Below are 23011 nucleotides of genomic sequence, written 5' to 3'. Positions count from 1 at the left end.
GCTTTCTACAGCAGGTCCACCAGCAGCTTCCTGGCTGTCAGATTTGCCATGTGACAAATTGTGTCCGTCTTCTCAGAATGGTCAGCTGCAGCTTGGACTACTGATTCTTCTCCCTAAGAAGACATTAGCTTAGTACCTGAAGGGGAGGACTGCGGTATTTTTTTAGTTGTTAATTATATGATTGACTGTAGTTATATAAGTAAAGCCCAAATCAAAGGCAGTTCTGTTGGTAGAAATGATCCTTCTACAAACTTGTGCTCTGCTGCCTGTAGATTTAAGTAGTTCTGGCAAAAACATTTCTGCAAAATCATGTAGTATCTCTCCCAGGAAGAGTCTGTAGCCAGCCTAGAGTTAGAGCTCTGTCCCCTTTGGTGCGTGGACAGGGCTGTTCCTGGGTACTCCTTTCCTATGTAAGGAATTTGAGACTCCCTGATGCTTCTGGAGGAGCAGAGCCCTGACTCCTCTGCTTGAAATGGACCTGAAGGTGCTCAGTACGTCCGATCCTAGCCACTTTGAGTTGGTTCCACAGGATAGATAATCCTCTCTTTTGAGCACAATGGCAGGATACAAACCTCTGGCTTGCCAGTAAAATCACTACAATAATTCAAAGGAGGAAAACCCTTTTTCTTTTATCAGTATCAGTTGTGACTCTTTCCATGTAATTGTTGCTGCAAACTCCATTAGCAAACGTTAGCCGTGCGATTAAAGCACTAATCCACATAATTGTTCCTGGGCTGGTGACATCTCTTGCACATGTACATATCTTGGAAAACAAAACAAAAAAAAAAAAGGCAAGGGAAAGGGATTTTAAAATAAAAAGTTGGAGACCGCATTGTCCTGCTTTGAGAAGCCACCAGGGACAGGCCACTGATCTGCCTCCTGCTTCGGCTGACCCTCACCAGCAGATGGGCAACAGGATGGGAAAGCCCCTGTGAGCAGGGGATTTAATGGAGCTTTATTTCAGGAAGAATAGCCTGATTAGCTGATAAAGAGCATGTAAGATGGTATGGGGTGGGCTTTGATGTCTTGCTGGCCCAGCAGGGTGTCAAGCTATGACTGACAGTAGCGTGTCACAGGATTACTTGGCCTGCAACAATGCCTCTCTCTGTTCCTGTGATGTTGCTACTCTGTTAGAGCCACTTTTTCCCTTGTTACGAACCTCTTTTAGATGACGTTCCTCCTCCCCAAATCTTCATCCTATTATAGTACAGGCAAGCTCAAGATACAGTAGGTAGTTTATGCACAGGATGTGTGGGGTTGGGGGCTGTGGAGGTGTTAGAACAAATGGCCTGAGAGTGATTTGAAGGCTCATTTGCACGTGGATCATATAATTGCAGCTCAGGGAAAGTGGGCAGATTTTGCACAGGTTCGTCACGGCTCAAGCTCCAGATTTCAAATCCGGGAGCATCTGGAAAGTTAAGACCCTGCAGAAATAGCCAAAGCTGTGACGTGCAACAATTGTTCTTGCCTGTGAGACTTCTTTCTAATCAACTTTCTCTGTGTTTGCTTAGAAAAAAACAAAGAGTTAAGATACATTAGTATTTATAGGATAGTTTAGAGAAAGTGAATATAGATTCAAATTCAGTCTCCACTAGCATAAATTTAAGATAGTGCTGTTAACTTACAGAGAATTGCTTTTGATTTCATACTGACAAAGCAGAAAGCAGAATTTAGCCTGCCATTTAGAAGACAAATGGTTTTTAATTGTAAAATGCAAGGCTTGAAATTATAACAGCATAGTCACGGAGCAATCTTTTTAATTATATTTCTCATGTGATACCATGAGTGTTGGTTGTCGTATTACACATTGTCTCCAAACATCTGATACTTGTTTTTAATCAGTCTGTACACTAAAGCCTCATCTCTCAGCACCTGCCCAGAGAATAAAGAACAGGCAGTCCAGGTTGAAAGTGGGGTAAAGGCAATCATTAAGTGTTTCCTTAAGAGGACAAAGAAAACTTTTCATTTCTTTTGAAGTCTCCTTTTGTGCTTAGCACCTCCTTAGAGAGCCTGCTTGGGGAAGGTGAGCCAGGAAGACAGAGCAGCCAGGTGTGTGATGGTTCAGTGCTGAAATGTGGAAGCAGCCCTCTCCTTCTGAATGCACATTAAAACTTTCATGTATTTTTTAAACCTCTTTGTGTAAACCAACTGTCCCCTTAGCTGTAGTGGTTCTTACAAAACCTGATCTGAAGGTGGAAAAATAATTGCTTGTGATTTTTTTTTTTTTTTTTTTAAGTTGAAATACTGTATTTAGGTAAGAGATGAGCACATAAACCAGATACTGTATATTAAGTTACAGTACACCAGTTTAGTAAGTGCCTGGGCTCATGCTTTTACTGAAGGGTGGATGCAAGGAAGCTGATCCCACTTCCATTGAGGGATTAAGTGTCTTTCGTTCACTGCAGAGGAGCAGCATGCACAGGAAGTAGCTGACATGCCAGATAGACATGTCTTTTGACTCTTTCACAATGCAGATGCCAAAGACCTATTGCCATTCCACCGAGCATCCCTGTGCTACTCAATCTTTTGCATTTTGCATCAGTGGGGTTTTATGGGACTCTGTGGCAACTGATGGTGTGTTTCCTCCTTTTGAACTCTGGCAGACTGGTGTATGTCCCTGAAGGGTTTTACTGTAATGAGGAGTTGCAACTTAATTTGCCTTGTTTGTGAATTCAAGCCATTACAAAGAAAGAGATAAATCTTGTGAGTTCGAGAGATTCTGTGGAACTCATTGCTACGGGATATCTCTGATGCCAGAAATGCTCAGAAAGGTTTCATTTAGTAAGAGTATCAAGTATATTCATAGTTGCTACAGCATGTGCAAAAAGGGAGTATAAAAATTAAGGTGAAAATCCCCTCATGGTTTGAAGTTTAAGTCCAACCCTTAACTAAAATGGGATCAAGAAAAGGTGTCCAGGATGCTTCTTTTTGAGGGGATTGATTTACACCATTCTTACACTGCCATTGCTCTAAATATGGATGTCATTGTGCCCTTAAGGTTTTGGCTGCAAGCTTGTTGTGCTAATTCATTCTTCAGCTTGTAGTGGTCAGGTGGAATTAGACCCCTGCTGGGAAATACACCTGTAACCCTGTGTGGCCTCCTTTGTATGGCTAGGGCAGCAGTCTCCTTTGGGTGAAAGGTAGTAGCCTTTTACCTTCTTTCCTACTTCGTATCCTTGATTCCACTTTTGAATATCTTGGCATTGACAATTTTGGAAAGACTAATGCTTCTATTGACAGGGCTTGTGAATCAAGGCTGCAGCTGGGTCTCCCTGCATAGCAATTGTCTAATCATTAGAAGCAGTTTGCCTGCCAGTTTTTACATGTCGTTTACAGCTTTCCTAATATTAGTCTAAATTCAGGTTTGGAGTTCTACTCACTGGGAATTTCACTTGGTTTGGGCAGCATGCTGTAGAAAGCCAGACTGGATCTCAGATAAGAGCATGTATTCATGGACTGGAGTGCAAATGGATGCAAAAATTAGAGTGAGAGACATGGCTGCTGTGAAAGGAAACATCACCATCACTCTTCATTAAAGCAGTTCAGGGACTCAGATGAGTCCTGCTTACCACATCATGATGTTATAAAAAAGTTCTGTTAGGAAATTAAAGTTTCATAATTGTAAAATCCATCTGATTGTTATCGGCATGCAGCAATGCCCTTTATTACTGTCCTGTTCCACCACAGCCACAGCACAGAGCCTTTGCTCCATCTTTGAGCGAGCTAATAGGGCTTGCACATGGAGCTGGAAAACCCTCCGTGCTGTCTGGTACACACCAAAAAATTGTCAGTTCTCTAATTGAAATATATTATGCCCTTTAGGGTGGGAAAGAGCCTGACAGAAGCAAGAATCCTTGGAGGTTCCCAGCCTCCCAGTGGTGCTTTTATCCTTTCTCCATAGGGTGAAGACCAAGGGATGGTGGTGAAAGTGAAACTGTAGGGTTTTGTCTCTTTCTGTGTAGCAGAAATACGGTTGACTTCAGTAGGGGTAAGGTGGGTTTACTGTTTAGCACATCTCAGCATGAAGACTGCTCTTCTCTGACTGTTCTGGAACAGCGCTTGATGCTCAGTCTGGGTAATAATTTTCCTTGGTCTTCTCAAGCTAGTGTTTGCATCAGCTGATAACAGAGTACCTGGGCCATCTGTTGACTTGTCGAGAGCGGTGTAGGATTGCTGATGAATTTCTTGCCCCCAACTCTGTAAAAAAAAAAAACAACAACAGAAAAACCAACCCAAACAGGGTTGCGTTGGCTGCAGATGGTTCATCCAACACTGTAAGTAGAAAAAGCAGGTGTTGCAGCAGCCTTGGCCCAGAGGTAACCCAGCTCTGTTACTGGCACAGTTTCAAAGAGCTGTTGGAGATGCTGTCAGGCAGATTGATAGTGCAATCCATGTTGAAATGTTTTCTGATAAATGAAACAGCCTACTCTTGTCTCCTCCAAAGACACACCATGAGTTCTGGGACTGTGCGTCAGAACTTTATACTTTCTTCCTCAGCTGGAGCGATTTGGGAGCCTTTGGTTGCTGCAGATGCTGCGAGTTGGCTAAAGGTCACTACACTTGCTGCACTGCAATGCACCAGCATTTCACACAGCTCAAGACAAAGGAACAGACAGCAATGCCAACCAAGTTGAAGGAGACATCTCTAAGAACAAGCCTGCTCACCAGTTAGGTAAAAAGACCAGCAGAGACATCTTCTGAGCCATCAAATGATATCCAAGAAACCATGCATGTATGTGTACCACTGCTCTGGCATGTAGGAGGTTTTGGCTTGGAGATCAGCTTGTGATTCAGCTCTCTAATGAAGCAGATGTGTCAATGAAACACATATATTAGAATTTTGAAATAAGAATGAAAACTGGTGTGAGATACTCATTCCTTTTCTTAGTGTTGTCGCTTGGTCCTTTCACACCTGAATGTTTGAGAGTCTCCGCATCCAGGATCATGATTTGTTTATTGCAACAAATTCAGTCTGATGAAATCAGCTGGTGAAACTTGATCACTCTTACAATCTTATCAGTAATGTTTGGGAGATGAATGGGATGTTATACAGAAACTGAACAGTTTGTGCATGCTTTTCTTCCTCTTCTGCTTGTGCCTTGGAGCTGTCCCAGGATCTCAGCTGTGTTGGACATCCGCAAAGCTTAGTTCAGCATACTCATCTTGGGTTTTTTTTGCCGTGGTATAGCCTCTGTTACTCTACCATCTTGTCGCTAGTGATTGTGGAATTCAGTGGATGGTGTCTTCAGAGCTCGCAAAGCCACCGATCACCCAAGGTGTGTGGAGGTCACACACTGAGTGTGTTGAAGGTGTGTTACGTGTAAGCTAGGTGGGACTCCTGTGGTGAGTTAGTATCGTGTGGCAGAGCAGAAGGCAGGGCTGGAAACAGCAGAGATGATTTCAGGCTAGTCGCTTATGCTGCATTCACCTGTGGGCTAGAGGGGTTTTTTCATTATGTGAAAAGATTTCCCATTAATTTTTTCTGGTAGTCTTGAGCAAAGCAAAGAGTTGAGAGTCAAGGGGCCACGAAAGGAAACTGGTCCAAATCATTCGGATTTCCTCTGAGTTGGGAGAGTTGGGCAGGACCCGCACCCCCGTGGACCACCACGGTGCCTGAGCGGGGTGGGGAGGGGGAGCAGCATGCTGGGAGAAGCTCTGCAGGCGGAGGTAGAAGGAAACAGAAGCAGAGGAAAGAAGGATTTTATTCACTTGACTTTGCTGGATACTTTCTCTCTTGTTTCTTCCAGATGCTCCTCTCCTGCCTTTTCATCATTCAGCAAGATTCACGAGTTTCTCATGTTTAAAGAGTGAATAAAATCATTCCAGTTTTTTGGAGGAGGACAGAGCTTTTTTCATCTTTAAAAGTTTGTCTCTGGCCTGGTCTTTCCCAGCCTTCCAGGATGTAACAAAGTAATCTGGGGACAGTTCCCCTCTTTCCTTATTGCCTCTCTGCTGAGGCTCTTGGTACCAGCTTTTGTGATGTTGCAACTTAATTACAGATGTGCACAGGCAGCTGTAAACCTGGGTCGTTTATTCCTTCCTCTGTCTGCGTGAGGAGGAGGGGAGCTTTCTCAGACCGTGCCAAGAATTACTAGGCTCTCTGCCTTCCCGTTCTCAGTGTGCAAAGACAGCATCTTTCTCTCCCCTTGATAACGAGGTGATTAGATAGATCTTGGGGTGATATGGGTTTTGTCCTATACCTGGAACATAAACCCCAAAGCAGTGGTAGGGTCTAGGGTTAAGCCTTGCAAATGAAGGGATGATGTGTTGCCCACTTGAAGTTAGGAGGTGGTGCTAACTCATCTCTGCTGGCTCCTCTGACTACTTACCAATTCCCATCTGTCTTTTATGGGAGTCGTGATACCCCATATCTAGCATAAAAGAGTAGTAGTCCAGTGGTGCTTCTGCCTGGCATCCAATATGTCACAGCACTCAACACCCAGTGTGCTGGACAGTAACACAGAGGAGTCAAATAGCTTGTGTTCAGGGACAGGTTCTTCCTAACTCGCGTGTTGGGGCGGTTTCATTTTCTGAGTTATGACTTCTCTACTCCTGTCTCATTTTCCCCCAGCTAATAAAAGTAGATATTTTCTCATCCATTTGAACATTCCTTTCTCCTTTAAGCCCTGCTGAAATCTTGGCGCTGTAGCACATTGGGATGAGTCAGTCATTAGTGAACCTTTTTTCCCCTGCAAATTCCCCTTAGCTGCACTGTTTAGTAGTTCCCCACCTAAAGACTGACTGTTGTGTTTGGAGGGAGGGATTTAAAGGGCTGGGGATTTCTCTGCCCGTTATTGACACGATGTGCCCTCATTAGGGCTCAATATAGCGTGATATCTAGGCATGAGATCACAGAAAGAGATGCTGACAGTCCATGTGTTTATCCAGTGAGGGGAACGTGGGTTCTGTCTGTGTTGCAAATGCATCTTACAGTTGCAGCCTTTTCTGTGAAGCTTTTTGCCACAGTATCCAGCATCACCACGCAGCTCTTAATTTAACATCACGCCAGCCTTCGGCAACAGGGAAAATGCAGTCATCCCGGGTTACGAGGTGGGAGCATGGACAGGAAAGCCAAAGAGAATAAATACCTTGCCCAAGGATGCTCAGAGGGCAAGTGCCAAGGTCTCGCTCTGTTCTCCTGGGCTTTGTCTCATAACCACGGGGCACCTTTCCTTGCCGATGTTATCTTGACTGCCCTGGCAGAGCCCCAGAGGCTTTCACCAGTTGAGCAGAAAGGGGTATTTACAGGTTCACAACAGGAATCCGAATCCAGCCAGGGATCCTGACCTGGTGCACTGCTGGTGTGCTCTCACTGCAGACTGTTGCTGTTGCCTGCGGCTCTTCCATCTCATGGTTAAACAGGGCCTTGACAGCTGCTTTTCTTCCCTCAGTGATCAGCACAGGTTCCACAGCACAGCTCCATTGATTTTTGTGGCCCTGGTTAGAGGGAGAAACCTCCCTTTTCCCTGCATCCTTGCTTTTCTCTGTACAGCTGATCACCACAGCAGGGTGTATTGATTTACTAATTGGGCAATGATTTCATCTGATTGATAATAAAGTGTTGGACAACCTCCCTGCTGAGCTGAAACTCAGCCCGGCAGCTACTGGTGGATTACTTGTCCTTTTGCAGCAGATAGTTCCCTGTTGTTAAGTAAACTGATCTGTTGCTTGGTAACCCTTGAAATACTGTAGTAAATGCTTGGAGACACAATGAAAGTGTCAGATAGAAACTTTATCAAGTGATGGAGGGGACTGAGCAGGGGATACAGCTGCCCTACCAAGTTTCTGCAGCAGAGCTGGGCTGGATGAGGGCACACCCGGCCTGGCACTGTGCGGGCACCCACAAGCATCCCTGCATTCACGGGGGCAGGTTGACAAGGCACGTCTGCTGTGGAGGTATTGCAGGTTCGGCTTTACCAACTGCACGTTTGCTTCAGTAGCTGTACGGCCGCTTTCGAGTTAATTCTGTCTTTTTGCCTCAGTTTCTGTGGGTTCAAACCAGGTGGTGGCTGTGCATCTTCCTTGTCCGATATGTCCAGTCTCTAGCCCTTCTGCCAACACAGAGCTTGAATGTTTAATTAGTGTGAGAATGGAGACTACAGCCAAGGTAGCAAAGTCTTCCACCTGTGTCTTCCAGGCTTTCCCTTCTAGGGAAAACCACCTTTCAGTGGTAATCATCACACCATCCTTCTTATCATTCTGTTCCATCCTTCCAAACCCATTCCAGCCACGGAACGTACACAGGGATGGAAAATAAGCTGTGGAAAAGGGGCAAGCAAATACACCAGACAGCCGAGAGTTTGGTTCCCTTTCCTTCTTTGTGTGTTAGGGCTAATGAATGGATTGATCTGCTCACTGCAGCCAAAAATGCTTCCTCTCCTGCAATGCCCAGCACGGTTCTGGACACCTGAAGGAACTCGGAGAGGCAGTGCTGTAAAGCTGCAGCCTTTAGGGCTGCTGAGGTCCACGTATTGTTGTAAATGCGAGCTGGCGTGGATGTGGGGCTGCCGTCCAATTCCCTCGTTGTGTTTAGAGGAGCAGGTAACTTTCTGTTCACTTCTCTGGCAATTATTGAGATCTCTTTCTGGTTTTTATTACAAAGAGGAGAGTGGGATGCGCAGACACCAATAGCTGTGAATATCCTGTTGTTCCCAGGATCATGGGAACACGGGAGGGTGCGACGGCTCCTGCACTGAAGAGACTGCAGTTTAAACAGATAAGCGAGGGTGATAGCAGCAACGAGGGTGAGATTTGCCCAAGGTCATAGAGCAGGACGGTGGCAGAACTTCTGGTGGAAAAATGCTGAGTGGGTTTTTATATTTATAGCTGGCAGTTTAGGGCTACAGGGAGATCCATGTTGAGTGGCTGGGCAGAATGCAGCTACCTTTGCAAAAGCCGGTCTCTGGAGAGGGGGGCTGTAAGGTGCGTGTGATGTCTGCAGGACACTGCAAGAAAAGAGTCTGTTGGGTTTAAACTTCTGACACTGGTGGGGTTTTTTGCTTGTTTGTTTGGGTTTTTTGTGTTTTCAAGCTCTGGATTTAAGCTCTGTTTATAAAACGTTTCCATTGTTCAGTGTCTTAAGGCTGTTAGGAGTTTTTTTTTATTATTATTATAATTTTCAAACTGCTGTGTCACCTAATTCATCAGCCTTCAGCACACAACCTTCCCTCCTTTTCCCCGCCACCCCTGCAAGAGCATTTGTACAGAACAAAGGCTTGCTTTTAAAAACGGCATGATATTTTGCCACCTTTGTGAAAACCTGTCACAACAATATCTAATTTTGCATGAGACAGAATTTCAAATCAAGCCTTAAGAAAAGGAAGCTGTTCTTCTGCTAATGCACAAATGTCACTTTCCACAGCTGTAAAATAAGTAACCCACCTAGCAGCGTTTCAGAGAGAAGGAAATCTAATTCCTCTTCTCTTCCCTCTGCCCAGGTCTGACCTTCTCAAGAAGACCCACAGCAAACACCGCCTTGCTGAGATCTTGCGATCTGAATATTCCAGTGGGATGGACACTGGTGTATCCAAGGTCAAGAAGAAGAAAAAACGGAGAAAACCTGGCAACCAGCAGATTCCAACATAAGCCGGGACCTTCCCATCATTGGCTGCAAAACCTGCTTGAGCGCCTCAGCTGGGGGTCAGGGTGACCTGCCAAATCAACTGAGGAGTGTTTCAATTTATCAGGCGAATATGGGAGGGATCTTGGGGATCTTGGCCTCCTCCCCCTCATTCCATAGGTCCAAATGGGATCGAATCCAGGCGTGTCCTGTTGCACTGCTGCAATTAAGTGTGGCTTCCTGAAGATGCACCGTGTTTCTATGGTGGTTTTTGCAAGAAAAATAAAAAAGGTTAAATATGGTTTTCAGAGAAACGTGTTGTCTATGTAACATGAAACTGAGACAAGTGTACTCCAGACAGGGGATGCTTTCCTGTTTAAAAGACCTGTAGAAACACTCCACAATCTTTTTGCTTGCTTATTTTTAACCAGATAAACAGTAGTGGCAGAGGAGGAGTTGCAGGAGCACGTTTAAGAGGAGAGGGGAGGCTGCCCTTTCCCCTCTCGGTGCACAGTGGGGCACTTCTGCTCCCATCTGGGGTAGCACGGCCACCTTGCTGCCACCTTCTCTCCTGTCCTTTGTGCACGGGGGCAAGGTCAACCCCAGGACACCGCTCGTTAGTCAGATATGGCCACCCATAAGGAGTCTTCCCGATTTCCATGCAGGTGGTAGGATTGCGAAGAGCTCTTCAGTGTAATGACGCGTGGTCCCTTTGGGGCAGAGCTCACGGGCACAAAACTTCATGTCAAAACTCCTGAATTTGGGAACAAACGTTGTCACTGCGGGAAGGAGCCAGTGTGGAATCCAGCAATCTCCAAACTTCTCCTTGCCTGCAGTGTATTGTCATATCTAATTATATAGCGCAGAGTATGTATGAAATGTCTCACCTCTCTGAACATTAAAGCCTTTGCCGGCTCTTGCTAACACCCTCCAGTAGTAACCCCAGATTTCAGGGCGCTCTCTGCTTTGGCTAGGCCTTTTTTGAGCATGTCCCAAGCTTGTGGATTTAGCTTCTTGTCCCATTTGTCTTTTTTCTCGGTCTTCCTTCTCACCAGAGAACTGGGATGGCTGAGAAGAGAGGTGTGGTATGGCCCCAGACAGGCCGAGGCTGGCCCTCACTCGCCATTGCCCAGCCTGTGAAATGGGACCTGAGCTCTACTGAAGGCCGTGGCAAAACTCCCCTTTGAGCTGGGGAGGCGTGGGGGGCTCATGGGGGAGAGCGGGTGCTCCCCAAGGCCTGCAGGAGACCAACAAACTCCCACAGGACCTACAGGTGAGCGCCCACCTCCGTCTCCCTGTCTTCCTCGCTTCTTCCAGCACCTCCTATAGCACGAGCGCCAAGCAGTTCGTGTGTGAAAGCAGTGCAAAACCTTACCAAAACACAGCTTTCTGCCGCCTGCGCGTGTCCTCCTCGAGGAAAGAGACGAGGAAGAGCAACCCACCCACGAGCCAAGCCGGGCACGTTGCTTAACGCAGGACCAGAAAGTGCTTAAATCCAGCTGCAATTTCAGGTGCCGGAAGGAAAACCAGTACTGAAAAGGGAGTATAACCAGATGAAAATGATAGCCGCTTTGCGAATGCAGAATTGAGGGCACCTACTTCGGGCTGTAGTGAGTCGTACTAAGGGCTGTAGGAGGGAAGCCATCAGCCCAAAAGTATTTAATTTCTGAAGTGAACGTAACTTTTGAGAACCAAGATTTTTTTTCCTCCCAGGCAATTGCCAAACATGCTGATTTTGCTGCAATACTTTCCTGAACACTTCAAAAAAAGATGTTAAAAAGCTCCAATATAAAATTAACCATGTATTTGCAGAGAGAATGAAGGTACTACCATTTATTAGATGAAGATAACAATAAAGCCCACCTGATTTTGTTGTGATTACTGTTTGGAAGAGCAATCAGGTTTAAGGCAAATGTCAACTTAAACAGCAAAGAAACCCCTGAGGGTGAAAATGACTCAGAGAATGATGCAGAGAGCGTAAGTTTGGGAAGAACTGATCTTGTGCAGGAGGGGAAAATACATGACCCTCTCCTGGCTGACTGTCACGTATGAATTAATGGGGACTATTGGCAAATTCATAATAATAGGAATAAAGGCCAACAGCACATCAATGAGGGACATCAGGAAATCTCATTGCCATCCATATTAACTGGGCAGGTAGCGTTACAAACGGTTCTGGCGGATAATGTGTTTTAAAAAAAAAAATAGAATGGCTTTTTTCTTTTAGCAGATAGCTCTGGATTACTTGTGTGATTAGGGAAAGGGAGAGGAGGAGATTGTTAAACACGAAAGAGAAATTGTTAAATGCACACACTCCTGAAGCTAAGCCGAGTTTGCTCTTAACAGACTTGAAGACCGATACGCAAAATGTGGTTCAATTGTAGCTGGGTCAGCAGGAACCACCTTCTGCCCTTATTTACACTTTGGCAGCTCTAGGTCGGCTCCGGGCCGGCTTTGTCCTTGTGCATCGCTCAGTTCAGGGAGAACCTGGTAAGTTTGGAGTTAATTGGTGTTCGACCCAAAGCACCTCTTCATCAGGGCAGGGCAGGGTGCGGTACTTGCGGTGGAGCAGGGGTGGCCTGAGCTCCCTCGGCTGCAGCAGACACAGGCGTTGTGGGTGCAGAGGCTCCCAGGTTGCTCGAGCACCCGGGTGCTGGAGGAGCTGCTGCGGGTCACGGTGGGTTCCCTTGGCACGGCCCTGGCATGGAGCAGGTGGACGTCACCCTGAACTGCTCCGGGATTTGCCCCCTCTTGCTCTGAAGTACGTGGCGTGCGTTGCGAGGGTCTTGGCTGGCTGGGAGGTGCCTACGCGGTGCGTGAGGGCAGGGAGATGGGCTCTTGGCAGTGTTCGGTGAAACTGCGGCTTCGTTTGGCTGCACCAGCGTTGGCTTTGGGCAGGTTTCCTTTCACATCTTCATTGTGGTGAACGGTAGGGGCCTTGCTGTCCTGCAGCTTGAATTTTTTTGTGTTTGGTGTGGAAATAGTGGCACTCTGGAGCTTTTATATGAAGCTGCCTGGGAGTCAGACCTGGACTCTTCCTGGGTTTGCCTTCCTTGCTGCTTCTCTGCTCCCTGCTCTCATGCCTGGAGTCCTGCCTCTCCCAGGGGATGCTCTTGTGCCTTTGCTCTGCTCTGTTCTGGCTCCACATCCTGTGCCAGTGACAGGAGCCCCCATCCTCCTCTCCTCTGCAGCCAGAGCATCTTGAGTTTACACTCAAGGCTTTGGGATAGGAAAAACCGAGGAGGTCACCTTGATACAAGGGTCACAGATTAAGACCTGCCTTCCGTGTCAGGTCAAACGCTCAATACCTTAGCACTGGTAGCCCACCACTGAGAAGCACCTTTAACTAAGCAGGATAGAAAGCACCAGAACTTCCCTATTTACAGCAATTTATTTTCTCCACAAGCCAGGGAAGAGGATGGGAAAAGGACCAGTTGTTCTGGGCTTTCCATTCTGGCATAATTTTGTTTGGTGTTCAGACAAAACTGTAAAATATCTCATCTAGAAATAATTCTGCTGATTTCATTGAGTTTGTGTGTGTTGGCATGTTCAGGGGAGCAGCTTTCATTCTTTGCCTGTTCCCGGCGTAGTGGTCCTGGTTAAAGCTGTGTCAGGAGCGGAGGAAGATGGCCCTCAAGCCACATAAAAGCCCAGAAAAGGCTTGAGAGCCAGGATTGTGTTTGGTCCCGGCAAACCCACTGCACTGACCGGTTTGTGTCTTGGATCCAGTGCCTGGAGCTGACAGAAACCAACTACCAGCAGCCTGTCTGTTGGAGTCTTTATACTCTGGGAGAAATTGGTGGAGCAGAACTGGTGCAATACTCCAAAGGTTTGCTTAATGGGACTGGTGCCCCTTCTCAACTATGCCATTTTTACTGCTTCATCTAATCTCAACCCAGCACAGCCTGTCCACCCCTGAGAACTTGCCAGGATCATGCCTGTCTGGCACTGGCTTCTGGAGATGAGGGGATTTCCAGCCCGGTCTGGGGCCGCTGTGGGTGCAGGACCAGTGCTGGTGGGTTCTGCTGTTGGACAGTGGGGTCCCAGCTCAGTCCCCGCACACAAGCTGGAGGTGAGGCTGGTCCTTCAGGAGCTTTTGGGGCTGCTGAGGTCTTCCCACACAAGGTGCTGTTCACGCAGCAAGCGCGGTGCTCTCTGACCAGAGCCTACAGTGTGGGGCATCTTCCCTGAAGTGATTTATTTTGAAGCTGGCCTTGCTTGAGATCTCCCTGGAGGAGACGGCTCCGGCCCTCACTTCTCCTCTGCCCTCTTTCCTTTCCAGCCAGACCCAGCACAGCCATTCCTCCTTCCCAGAGCAGAGGTTTCCTTGGGGCTCTGCCCCGCTCTCTCCTACGGTCCCGGCAAGGCAAGCCAGACTGTGTCACTGTGCCGCGGCGCTGGCTCAGCCCCGCTGTTACAGAGGAGTTTCCAGCTTCTTCCAGATGTGAAATGGCAAATTTCAATATTGCAATTACAGACGTGTAACGAAGCCTTGTACTTCATTAATGTAAGAGGAGGAATCTGCTATGGCTACAAGGACAATTAAATATTAGAGAATGTCTTTGATTCGCATTCCTGCTGTGTAAATGGGAGGAAGGTTGCTGTAGGCTCCTTGCCTTTGCGCTCACAAAATGAAAAGCACACCCACTGCAAGTTGTCCTTTGATAGATTTTTAATATGATTTTAAAGAGTTTTGTTTGGTCTCATTCTTATTCAATGAGATTAATTTAAAGCACTTATCCCCTGGGTTTAAGTCAATCCATGTAGGATTTGGGACGGGGGTTTGTTGCCCGGGAAGGGGGGGTTGTTTGCAGGCCTCTCTGAAAGACTCCTTTCCCACTTCATTAACCCCGAGCTGGGAGCGACCTCCCCCCTTCCTCCTCCTCCTCCTCCTTCTTTTTCTCCTCCTCCTCCTCGTCCCAGCCGAGGCCCGGGGATTTACCAAACTCCCCCATTCACATGCAAAGGAACAGCCCGGTCCACAAAGGCCGGGGGATCTCGCCTCCAGGCGTGGCTGTGCATTTGGCCGAGCCGACAATAACCACCCCGGGGGTGCCGGGGCAAAGCCCCCGGGGGCCGGCGGGGCTCGGGGGCGCCGGGCTGGGACCCGGCCCCGGGGAGCCGGGAGGTGCTGTGGGTGCCGGGGAGCGGGGGGGGGGTGTCTGCAGACAGCCGGGTCCGCCGGCTGTAGAGGGTCTGGGGGGGGCGGTGGAGGGCCGGGGGGGGCGGAGGGCCGGGGGGGGAGCTGAGCCCGCAGCCCATCTGTCGGCTCCCCGAGAAGGCGAGCGCTGCCCGGCTGTCCCGGGGACCAGCTGCCGGGCTCGCTGGCCGCGGCCAGATGAGCGACACTTTGAAAGTGTGGAAACAATCCATTTTCCAAAGCGATCATTTAAAGCACTTAGGCAATTATACACTTAAGATTAGCGTTAATAATTCACCAGCGCCGCGGCTATCACCGCGCCGTCCAGCATCGGCCCGGCCCCCCCCCCACACCTCCCCGCCGCCCCCGGCCCCGCATGCCTGCACTGGGGCCGGGCCGGGGAGGGGGGGAGCCCCGGGGCGGGGGGGGACGGACCGAGCCCCGGGGGGGCTCCCTGCGGCCGCCTGCGGTGGGAGGTGGGAAAACTCCTGTTTGCTTTTCCCTTTCCCTCGGCGGCGGCTGATCCGCCAGAGCAAACAAGCGGGAGGGGAAGAAAGGGCCGGCGGAGGCGAGACCCGTTTGTTTGTAAAGAAGTTTTATTTCCACATTTAAAAAAGGGGAGGGAGGGGGGAACCGGGAGCGGGAGCGGCGGCCCGAGCCCCCCCTGCCCCCCGCGCCCCGGCCGGGCCGGCCCCGGCATACAGACTGACAAGAATCACTTACACAAATACGCCCTCAGGGTTCACAAATAAATAATTCATATACATTTTGCTCACCGTATTTACATTTCGCCGCTTTTGGGTTGTGGGGTTTTGCTTTTTTTGTTTTGTTTTCAGTTTTGTGGGGTTTTTTTTTTTTTTCTTTTTGCTTTTGTTTTGACTTACGGACGTCCCAAAGTCTCGCTGCGGCGGGCGGGGGGCAGCGGCCCGGACCCCCCCAGCCCCCGGCCCTTCCCGGCGGCGGGGGGCCGGGGAAGGCGGGGAGAGGGCTCCCCGGAGCCGTCGGTGGCAGCGGTGGCTCGGGCAAACCCCCCCCCCCGCCCCCCGGAGCAGCCGGTCCCTGCCCGCGCTCCCGGCGCCGGCCCAGGCGCGGGGGGGGCAGCTCTGCCGGCTCCCCGCGCTGCCAAATCGCCCTGGCTCTTGCATTCTTTATATATATTTAAAAAAAGGAGGGGGGGAGGTCTCATTTATATATATATATATATATTTGGGGATAAGCGGGAGTCTGTCGCTTCCTCGCAGCCCCAGAGGCGCGGTGCCCCCCTCCCCGGCCCGGGGGGCGCCGGGGGGCTGCCCGGGCGGCCGGGGCTCACCGGGGCTGCGCAGCCCGGGGCAGGACACCGGGCAGCGGGGGCAGGGGCGGCGGGGGCTCGCTGCCGCCCTGCAGTCCGTGGATGAGGATGCGGGGCACCAAGGGTCTCTGTAGAGCCGGAGGAGGGGCGCTGGGCCCCCGGTAAAGGTAGAGAGCGGCGCCGGGGTCCAGGTTGGAGACCAAACTCTGTGGGTAGAAGTAGGGCGAGGGGAACATCCTCTGGAGGGCTGAGTAGTTGCCAGCCTCGGCCAGCAGCTCCAGGCCCACCGCCGTCTGCCTTTTCCACTTGGTCCTGGGGGGGGACAAGTCGAAAGGGGGGGGGGGGGGGGGGGGGGGTGTCAAGGAGGGAGAGATGCTCCAAAAGCCGCTCAAGGGCTTTTTTTACCCTTTGCACATCCCTTTTCCCCGGGCTTTGCTCTCATTGCGCATCCCTTCTCCCCGCCGCTGGCTCCCGGGGCCAGCGCGCCCTGTCCGGCTGGGCTGGGCTGGGACCAGTCCAGTGCTGGGGGATGCAGACCCCCATTAACCGGGCGAGGGGGTCCTATCTCCCCGGCGTGGGCGCCCCCGGAGCCCCCCCCGCAGCCCCAGCCCGCCTGAGCTCCGATGCCGGAGTGTCAAACCCTGCGACTGACATTTCGGTGCTTTCCTGGGGTGTAAATTCCGATTTACAAATTACGAACTGCCTGTGACACCTCGGGCGTGACCTGCCGGACCCCCCACCCGGCAGCCCCGCCGCGATGCTCCCGGACCCGCCCCCCCGGGCCGGCGCTGCCGGGGTCCCGCGGGGAGACACGCGTGGGGCAGCGTCCCGGGGCGTTCGTTTGCGGCGTGTATATATATATATATATATATGTATGTATATGTGCGTGTGTATATACGCACGTATGTATATATTTTTTATATATATGCATATATAGGTGCATATAGCTATGTGTGCACCTATACGTGTGTGTGCCGGGTCTGATGAAGAAGCCCCGGGGTCTCGCCCACGCCGGGCCGGGCCTGGGGGGGGTGTGGGGAAGTGGGGCTGGGGACTCCAGCCTGGCTCCGGCGTGCCCCTGCGGGAGGGATTTGGGGAGAGAAGGGGTGAGGGCACAGCCCCCGCTGCCCCTAAACCCCTCCAAAAGCCCCGACGTGCTGCTGAGTGGCGGATCGTTGCGGATGGCGATGGAAATAGGGGAGACAGAAGGTTAAAACTCGGGGGGGTGGGGGAGCGAGGGGACGGGGGGGCTTCAGCCGGGGCCCCCCGTTTCGGGGCGGTGGCGGTGGTGGGGAAGCGCCGACGGGGACGGCGGGATGGAGCCACCGAAGCCGTCACACGTCTCCAGCCCTTTTTACAGATTTGTCGCTGAAGCGCTAAACCTATTTCCACCAGTAAATTATTCATCATAATAATAATTGTGTCATTACTGTAAGGGGTGTTAATTATTGATGCCCAAAGCAGTAATTGGTATCTATTATTAATGGGCCGATGTGTTATGCTGTTGTGTTTAGCTGGAAGCCCGCTTCTGTCTCCCCGCCTTGCCGGGGCACGGATTGCACACCCCCCCCCAGGTCTGTCCTGCCGCCCTAACACTTTTCTCCCCCTTATTTTGGGGTGAAAGGCCCTCCCGGTGGGGTGAGGGGGGACACTCGACATCCGCATCTTTCCCGGTGCCAGGAGGGACGGGGCGGCTGCGGGGTGCAAGAGCCCTGCCCGGTTCGGGGGTGCGGGGCCGGGGAAGGGGGCGGGGGGGGACCCCGGCACTGCGGGCGGGAGGGAACGGTGCATTTTTACCTTCTGTTCTGGTACCACGTTTTCACCTGCGTGTCGGTGAGGTTGAGGGAGGCGGCCAGCTCCATCCTGTCCTGCACGCTCAGGTATTTTTGCCTCTCGAAGCTGCGCTCCAGCTGGGCCAGCTGATGGTCGGTGAAGGCGGTGCGGGCTTTGCGCGGCTTTTTCAGCCGCACCGGGGGGCTGTCCCGGGAGCTGGAGATCTCTCGGTCCCCTTCTTCTTTCACTGGGCCGAGAGGGAGGAAGAGAGGCCAGGTCAGGACAGGAAGGGAAGGGAAATACCCTCAAAAGAGGGGGGTTACCCCGTAAGCCGGGCTCAAGCGCCGGATCGGGCTCACGGCGCATTGGCTTTGCAACCCCGTAAATTTTAACCCCGGCTGCTCACGGGGAACTCACGGGGTCCCCGAACCGGGCCCGGCTTTTCCCCCTCCCGAGGGCCTGGGAGTGGGGCTGGGGGCCGGGCTGTGCTGCGGGTAGCCCCCGCATACCCTGCACCCCTCATTTCTCACGGGGCAGGATCCTGCTCTGGGCTTATTCCCCCAAACCCAACAGCTTTTTCGATGCTTGGATATTTTTTCCCTTCTTTTTTTCGCTCTTTTTTTTTCTCTTAAAAAAAAAACCAAAACAAAAACCACACCAACCAACCAACCAAAAAAAAAAAAAACCACCCAACAAACAAAAAACAACCGAAAATGAAAATCGTGAGCCCACATTTTTTGGAGGGGAAATTCGCTGGGGTGTTGCTGCTTCTCCCCCTCCGCGGAGAACCCTCCGTCCTCTCGGGGATGCTGCCGGGGCATGGACCAAACCTCCCCTCTCCAGGGCTCACAACGAAATACCGGCGAAGGGACTCCGCAAGCCCCTGGCCCCGCCGTGATTTATATTAAAAAATACCGAATGAGACGGGCTGGAGGTGGTTCGTTACCGCGGTCCGTACATACGCACCGGCAGAGCGACGCGGAGATTTACGCCGCGAAACATTAGTAGGTGATGGGGAAATTTCCAAGCAGGGGAAAAAAAAAAAAAAAGAGAGAGAAAAAAAACCCCAAACAAACAAATAAATCCCTGTTTGTGCTCGCCTTCTCCACCCGCCTGGAGGAGAGTCTGTAGCAAAAAGGCCTCGTTTATACAAATCGGCGGCGTTTGGGTTTTTGGTTTTTTTTACGCGGTTTTATGTTAAATTCGGGGTTGAGCAGGGACAGGGCTGTAGCCGAACGCGGGCTGATTTCTCACTGCAGGAACACAATAATCCGGTTAATTGAGCCACCGGGGAGGGAAACTCTTCAACCAGAAATCCCGGCTCCGGCCGAGCAGGCAGAGCCCAGCCGGGGACGAGCCCTGAACAGGGGGACCCGGCTCCCGTTCCCGGGAAAGCGGCGGCGCTGGGAAGGGGCCGGGTCCGGCCGGGCTGGGGGGGGTGTCCCGGCCCCGCTCCCTCCCGGGAAAGGCCCCAAAGTTTTTGCGGAGATTTTTTCGCTGAGGAAAGCAGCCTCCGGCCCCCCCGGGAAGGCAAATCCGACCCCGGGCTGATCCCGGCTCCTAAAAAAGTTCCTGCTCGCCAAAGGGCGAGCTCGGCGGCGGCGGCTTCCCCGGCCGGCTCCGCGTCTCTCCCCCGCCTAGTCCTAGCTTAAAAAATTATATACATATATACACAAAAAATATATTACGGATTTTGGGGCATTTTGGCATTGGCCAAACCCTGGCTGCGCCGCCGAGGGCTCGGCCCGGCCCCGCAACCCCTTCGCGGGGTCCTTCGGAGCGTTTTGCCCCAGGAAAGGCGAGCTCCGACGGGAGCGCGTTGGGAGCGGGGCCCTCCCCGTGAAACCGTGGGTTTACCCTCACCTACGCGGTGTTCCTGCCTTCATTTAAGCAGTGGTTTCCTTCTCATTTAAGCCGTGTTTCCCCCCACATTTAAGCCGTGTTTTCCCCCACATTTAAGGCGTGTTTTTCCCCACGCTTAAGCCGTGTTTTTCCCCACATTTAAGCCGTGTTTTCTCCCCATTTAAGCCGTGTTGCCCTCCCCGATTTAAGGGATGGTTTTTCCCCCCGTTTAAGCCGCGTTTTTACCGCGGCTGCCCCGTGGCGGGGGCAGGAGAGGAGCCGAGCGTAGTTGGGATAACGGCCCCCACACAAAGCCGCCCCCCAGCCCAGTTCGGCGTTGGGGGACGCGGGGAACCCGCGCTCCTTCTCCTCCTCCTCCCTTGCCTCTTTCGCGCCTCGGCGATTTGGGGGAAGGAGAGAAAAACTGAAGGAATTCGGGGCGGGGAGGGGGGGTGTAGGAGGCGAAAACAAAAAGCCAAGGTGGGAATCGCAGCTGTTTTGCACCCCGGCCCTGCAAAGCGGCGGCGCCGAGCCCAGCCTTTCTCCCGGGTCACTTCCAGCCCGGGCCCCGGCCCCGGGCTCCGGCCTTCGGAGCGGCCCCCCCCCCCCGCGATGTCCGGGGTTTCCCCCCGCCTTTGGAGGCTCCTTTGGGGGACTGTTTTACCTCCATGAACCGGGTTTCACCGCGCGGCTCCGGCCGGGCCGGGGGTGCATTTGCAGCCGGGCCGGGGCTCGGCCCACCCTCCACTTTTTCTTGCTAGACCACCCCAATCCAGCGGCCCCGTCAGGACCCATGGCCCCCTCCCATTCCCGCCCCCCCCCCCCGATGAGTACCCTCGCCTTCCCCTCGCAAACACCCAGCAAACAATTTTCCCAGGTGAAAGTTTTTTGCAGGGGTGACGGGGGCGGGATGAGTGAGGGCACCCCGGGATAAACCGCTCCGGGGGGGGCGAGGACGGACCCCAACCTGCCCCCCGGTGCTGTTCCCGTGCCCCCTGCCCGGCTGCCGCGGGGGTGCGGGGGGCCCGAAGCCCCCAGCCCGGGGCGAGCAGCCGCCACCCCCTGCCCCGCTCCCCTCCGGCGCCGGGGATGCGGCCCGGGGCTCCCTGAGCGTCAGGCTCGATTTTAAACCATCTCCAAAATAATAATAGAAATAACACGAATCGAAACAAACCCCGCCGACTTGCTTGTTCGTTTCTCACTGGAGACGGGGAAATACCCAGTAAATCCGTGATTTTTTTTTAAATTATGGTTTTCTTGGGTTTTTTGTTTTGTTTTTATTTTTTCTTTTTTTTGCTTCCCCCCCCCCCCCGGCAGAAATCACCCCCGGTTCTCCTCTCCCGTTCCCCGCGATAAGGAACGAAACAGCCCGGAAACATCCCAGCGGCTCCCGCGGGCGCCTTCGGCGAAGCACCGACCCCTTCCACCGGGCCGACCCCCACCGAGCCCCGAACCCCCAAGTTTTCCCAAGTTGGTGACCGACCCCCGCGGCCATTCCGGGGCCGAGCGGTGCCGCCATCCCCGCCTCATCACAGGAGCTCCATCACCGGGGCTTCATCACCGGGGCTCACCGGGGCCGGCTCCGCAGCGAGCTCCGGGAGGCTCCGGGGCCGCCTTTGCGGGGTCCAGGGAGGTGAGCGGCGCTTACCTTTGTACTCCGAGTCCGAGGAGGAGCTGCTTGTGTTTTTTTCCATTTTCTCCCTAAAGTCCTCGCCGGGCTTGGTGGGGATCCTGCCCGCCGGCTCCTGCCCGCCGTGAGGTCCATTGGTGCTGGAGTACGGAGCGCAGGCGGCCAGGGGCTTGCAGTCGGCCAGGATGTCTCTGATGAGGAAGGAGGAGGTGACGGTCCGGGACTGGGAGGGAGCCGAGACCTGCCCCGGCTGGAGGTGCGCATCCAGGCCCTGCCGCGGCCCCGCCGCCTCCAGGCACTCCCGGCCCGGCGAGCGGGGCGAGGGGCAGCCGCTGCTGCCCTCCGAGGGGGGGCTCAGCTCCAGCGGAGACCGGCCCTCGCCCACCAGCGGGTCCCCCTTGGGCACGGCCGGGCTGCCGGCTCGGTGGGAGAGGATGGAGTCGATCCCAAACCCGGTGGAGCCCTCCATGGCCCCCGCGAGGTGCCGGCGCTCACACGGGCATTGGAGGGGAGGGCGCGGCGGAAGCGGTTTGATAATGATAATTAACAATAACGGGGGGGCGGGGGAGGGGGGAGCAAAAGAAAAAAAGGGGGGAAAAGAAGGGAAAAAGAAGGAAGAAAAAAAAAAAAGGAGCAAAGTTCAGCCTGGGATCCGGGTAACAATTGCTGCAGGGCTCTCCGAGGCGCCGCGCGTTAGATCCAGGGCTGCTCCGTCTTCAGCATCGCGCCCAGCTGCACTTACAGACAGACAGACAGAAAGGGGGTGGGGGGGGGAGAAGGAGGCAGAGTCAAACTTTGGCCGCCGAGGGGGTGGAGGGGTGGGGTGTGTGGGGGGGGGAGGGACGGACCCCAAGCTCACCCGGGGTCCGGGCCCCCTTACCCGGGCAGCCCTCCCTCGGCCGGAGCCGCGCGGCGGGGCTGGGGGCAGCCCGGGGGCGCCCAGCCGGAGGTGGGGAGGCGGCGATCGATAGTGAGGCTTCGCAGCGCCTTTAACCACTTAATGATCCAGAAATCAATGGGGAAGGGCGAGGGGAGGGCGGAGGGGGTGGCCAGCCGTCGGGCCGCCGCCGAGCCCCCCTTCCCCGCCAGCACCTCGGACAGCGCCGGGGGAAGAAACCGGAGTCACTCCGGATCCGCCAGCGCATTCAGCACCTCGGACAGCGGCGGGAGCTCCGCGCCCCCCCCCCCCGGGGGGGCAAAGGGGGAAAAGGGGAGAAAAAAAATGAATTTGTGCCACTCCGGCTTGGGGACCCCAGCACCCCCACACCCCCTCTACCCCCTCCCATCCCCCCCCGTATGAACGCGCCCATTGGCCGCGAGGCGTTTTGGGGGATGTCACTCCCCGGCGGCGGCACCTTGCAGCTTGATTAACGCGAATTAATTGCCGCCCGGATCCCCGCGCTTTCCGGGCGGTTTCCGCCCTCTTTTGCTGTCATTATGCCGCTGATGGGGCTCGTAATGGGGTGATTAGCCGCGGGAGGGGGGGGAGGGGGGGATGTGGAGGGGTTGCTGCTTTCTGCTCGCCTCCCCCCGCAGTTAACCGATCTGCCGGTCCCTCCCAAGCAGGGAAAGTTTTGCTGGGCGTTCAAAATAATAATAATAATAAAAATAATAAAAAAGGATTAAAAAGAAAAGGAAAAGCACAGAAACCCTCCCTAAAGCCCCAGCGCAGGGGCGCCCTTTCTGAGCCCGAGGTGAGCCTCGAAGCTGCGAATTTCGTTGAATCCCCTCGAAATGGGTCGCGAACGACCAGAGAGGTCCTTTAGGGCAAGGGGA

At 53.0% G+C, this 23011-nt stretch overlaps 2 protein-coding genes across 2 annotated transcripts in view; one reads left to right on the top strand and one right to left on the bottom strand.

Moving 5' to 3' along the window:
* The window catches only part of DDX31 (DEAD-box helicase 31), a 50627-nt gene extending 40766 nt beyond the window's left edge, over positions 1 to 9861 (top strand). The window contains 1 exon segment of the mRNA XM_075112314.1: positions 9438 to 9861. Within this exon segment, the coding sequence (XP_074968415.1) occupies positions 9438 to 9585 (148 nt within the window). The 3' untranslated portion in view covers positions 9586 to 9861.
* Positions 9862 to 15938: 6077 nt separating this feature from the next.
* Positions 15939 to 21774, bottom strand: BARHL1 (BarH like homeobox 1). Its single transcript, XM_075111952.1, has 3 exons — positions 21254 to 21774; positions 17788 to 18010; positions 15939 to 16302 (listed from the first exon to the last, which is right to left on the bottom strand). Exons 1-3 carry the CDS (start codon positions 21702 to 21704, stop codon positions 16008 to 16010), a joined length of 969 nt encoding a protein of 322 aa, XP_074968053.1. The 5' UTR covers positions 21705 to 21774; the 3' UTR covers positions 15939 to 16007.
* Positions 21775 to 23011: the final 1237 nt, after the last annotated feature.

This window comes from Phalacrocorax aristotelis, chromosome 17 (genome assembly GCF_949628215.1).
Source record: "Phalacrocorax aristotelis chromosome 17, bGulAri2.1, whole genome shotgun sequence".
NCBI lineage: Eukaryota > Metazoa > Chordata > Aves > Suliformes > Phalacrocoracidae > Phalacrocorax > Phalacrocorax aristotelis.
The sequence above is the reverse complement of the archived record's forward strand: the minus strand, read 5'-3'. Positions and strand labels throughout refer to the sequence as shown.

Excerpts from the sequence above, each read along its gene's own strand:
- BARHL1 (XM_075111952.1), bottom strand. The coding sequence starts at position 21,704 with ATGGAGGGCTCCACCGGGTTTGGGATCGACTCCATCCTCTCCCACCGA. Across the intron at positions 18,011-21,253 it reads CTCGGACTCGGAGTACAAAG|TGAAAGAAGAAGGGGACCGA; the intron begins GTAAGCGCCGCT and ends CTCTCGGCCCAG. Across the intron at positions 16,303-17,787 it reads ACGTGGTACCAGAACAGAAG|GACCAAGTGGAAAAGGCAGA; the intron begins GTAAAAATGCAC and ends GTCCCCCCCCAG.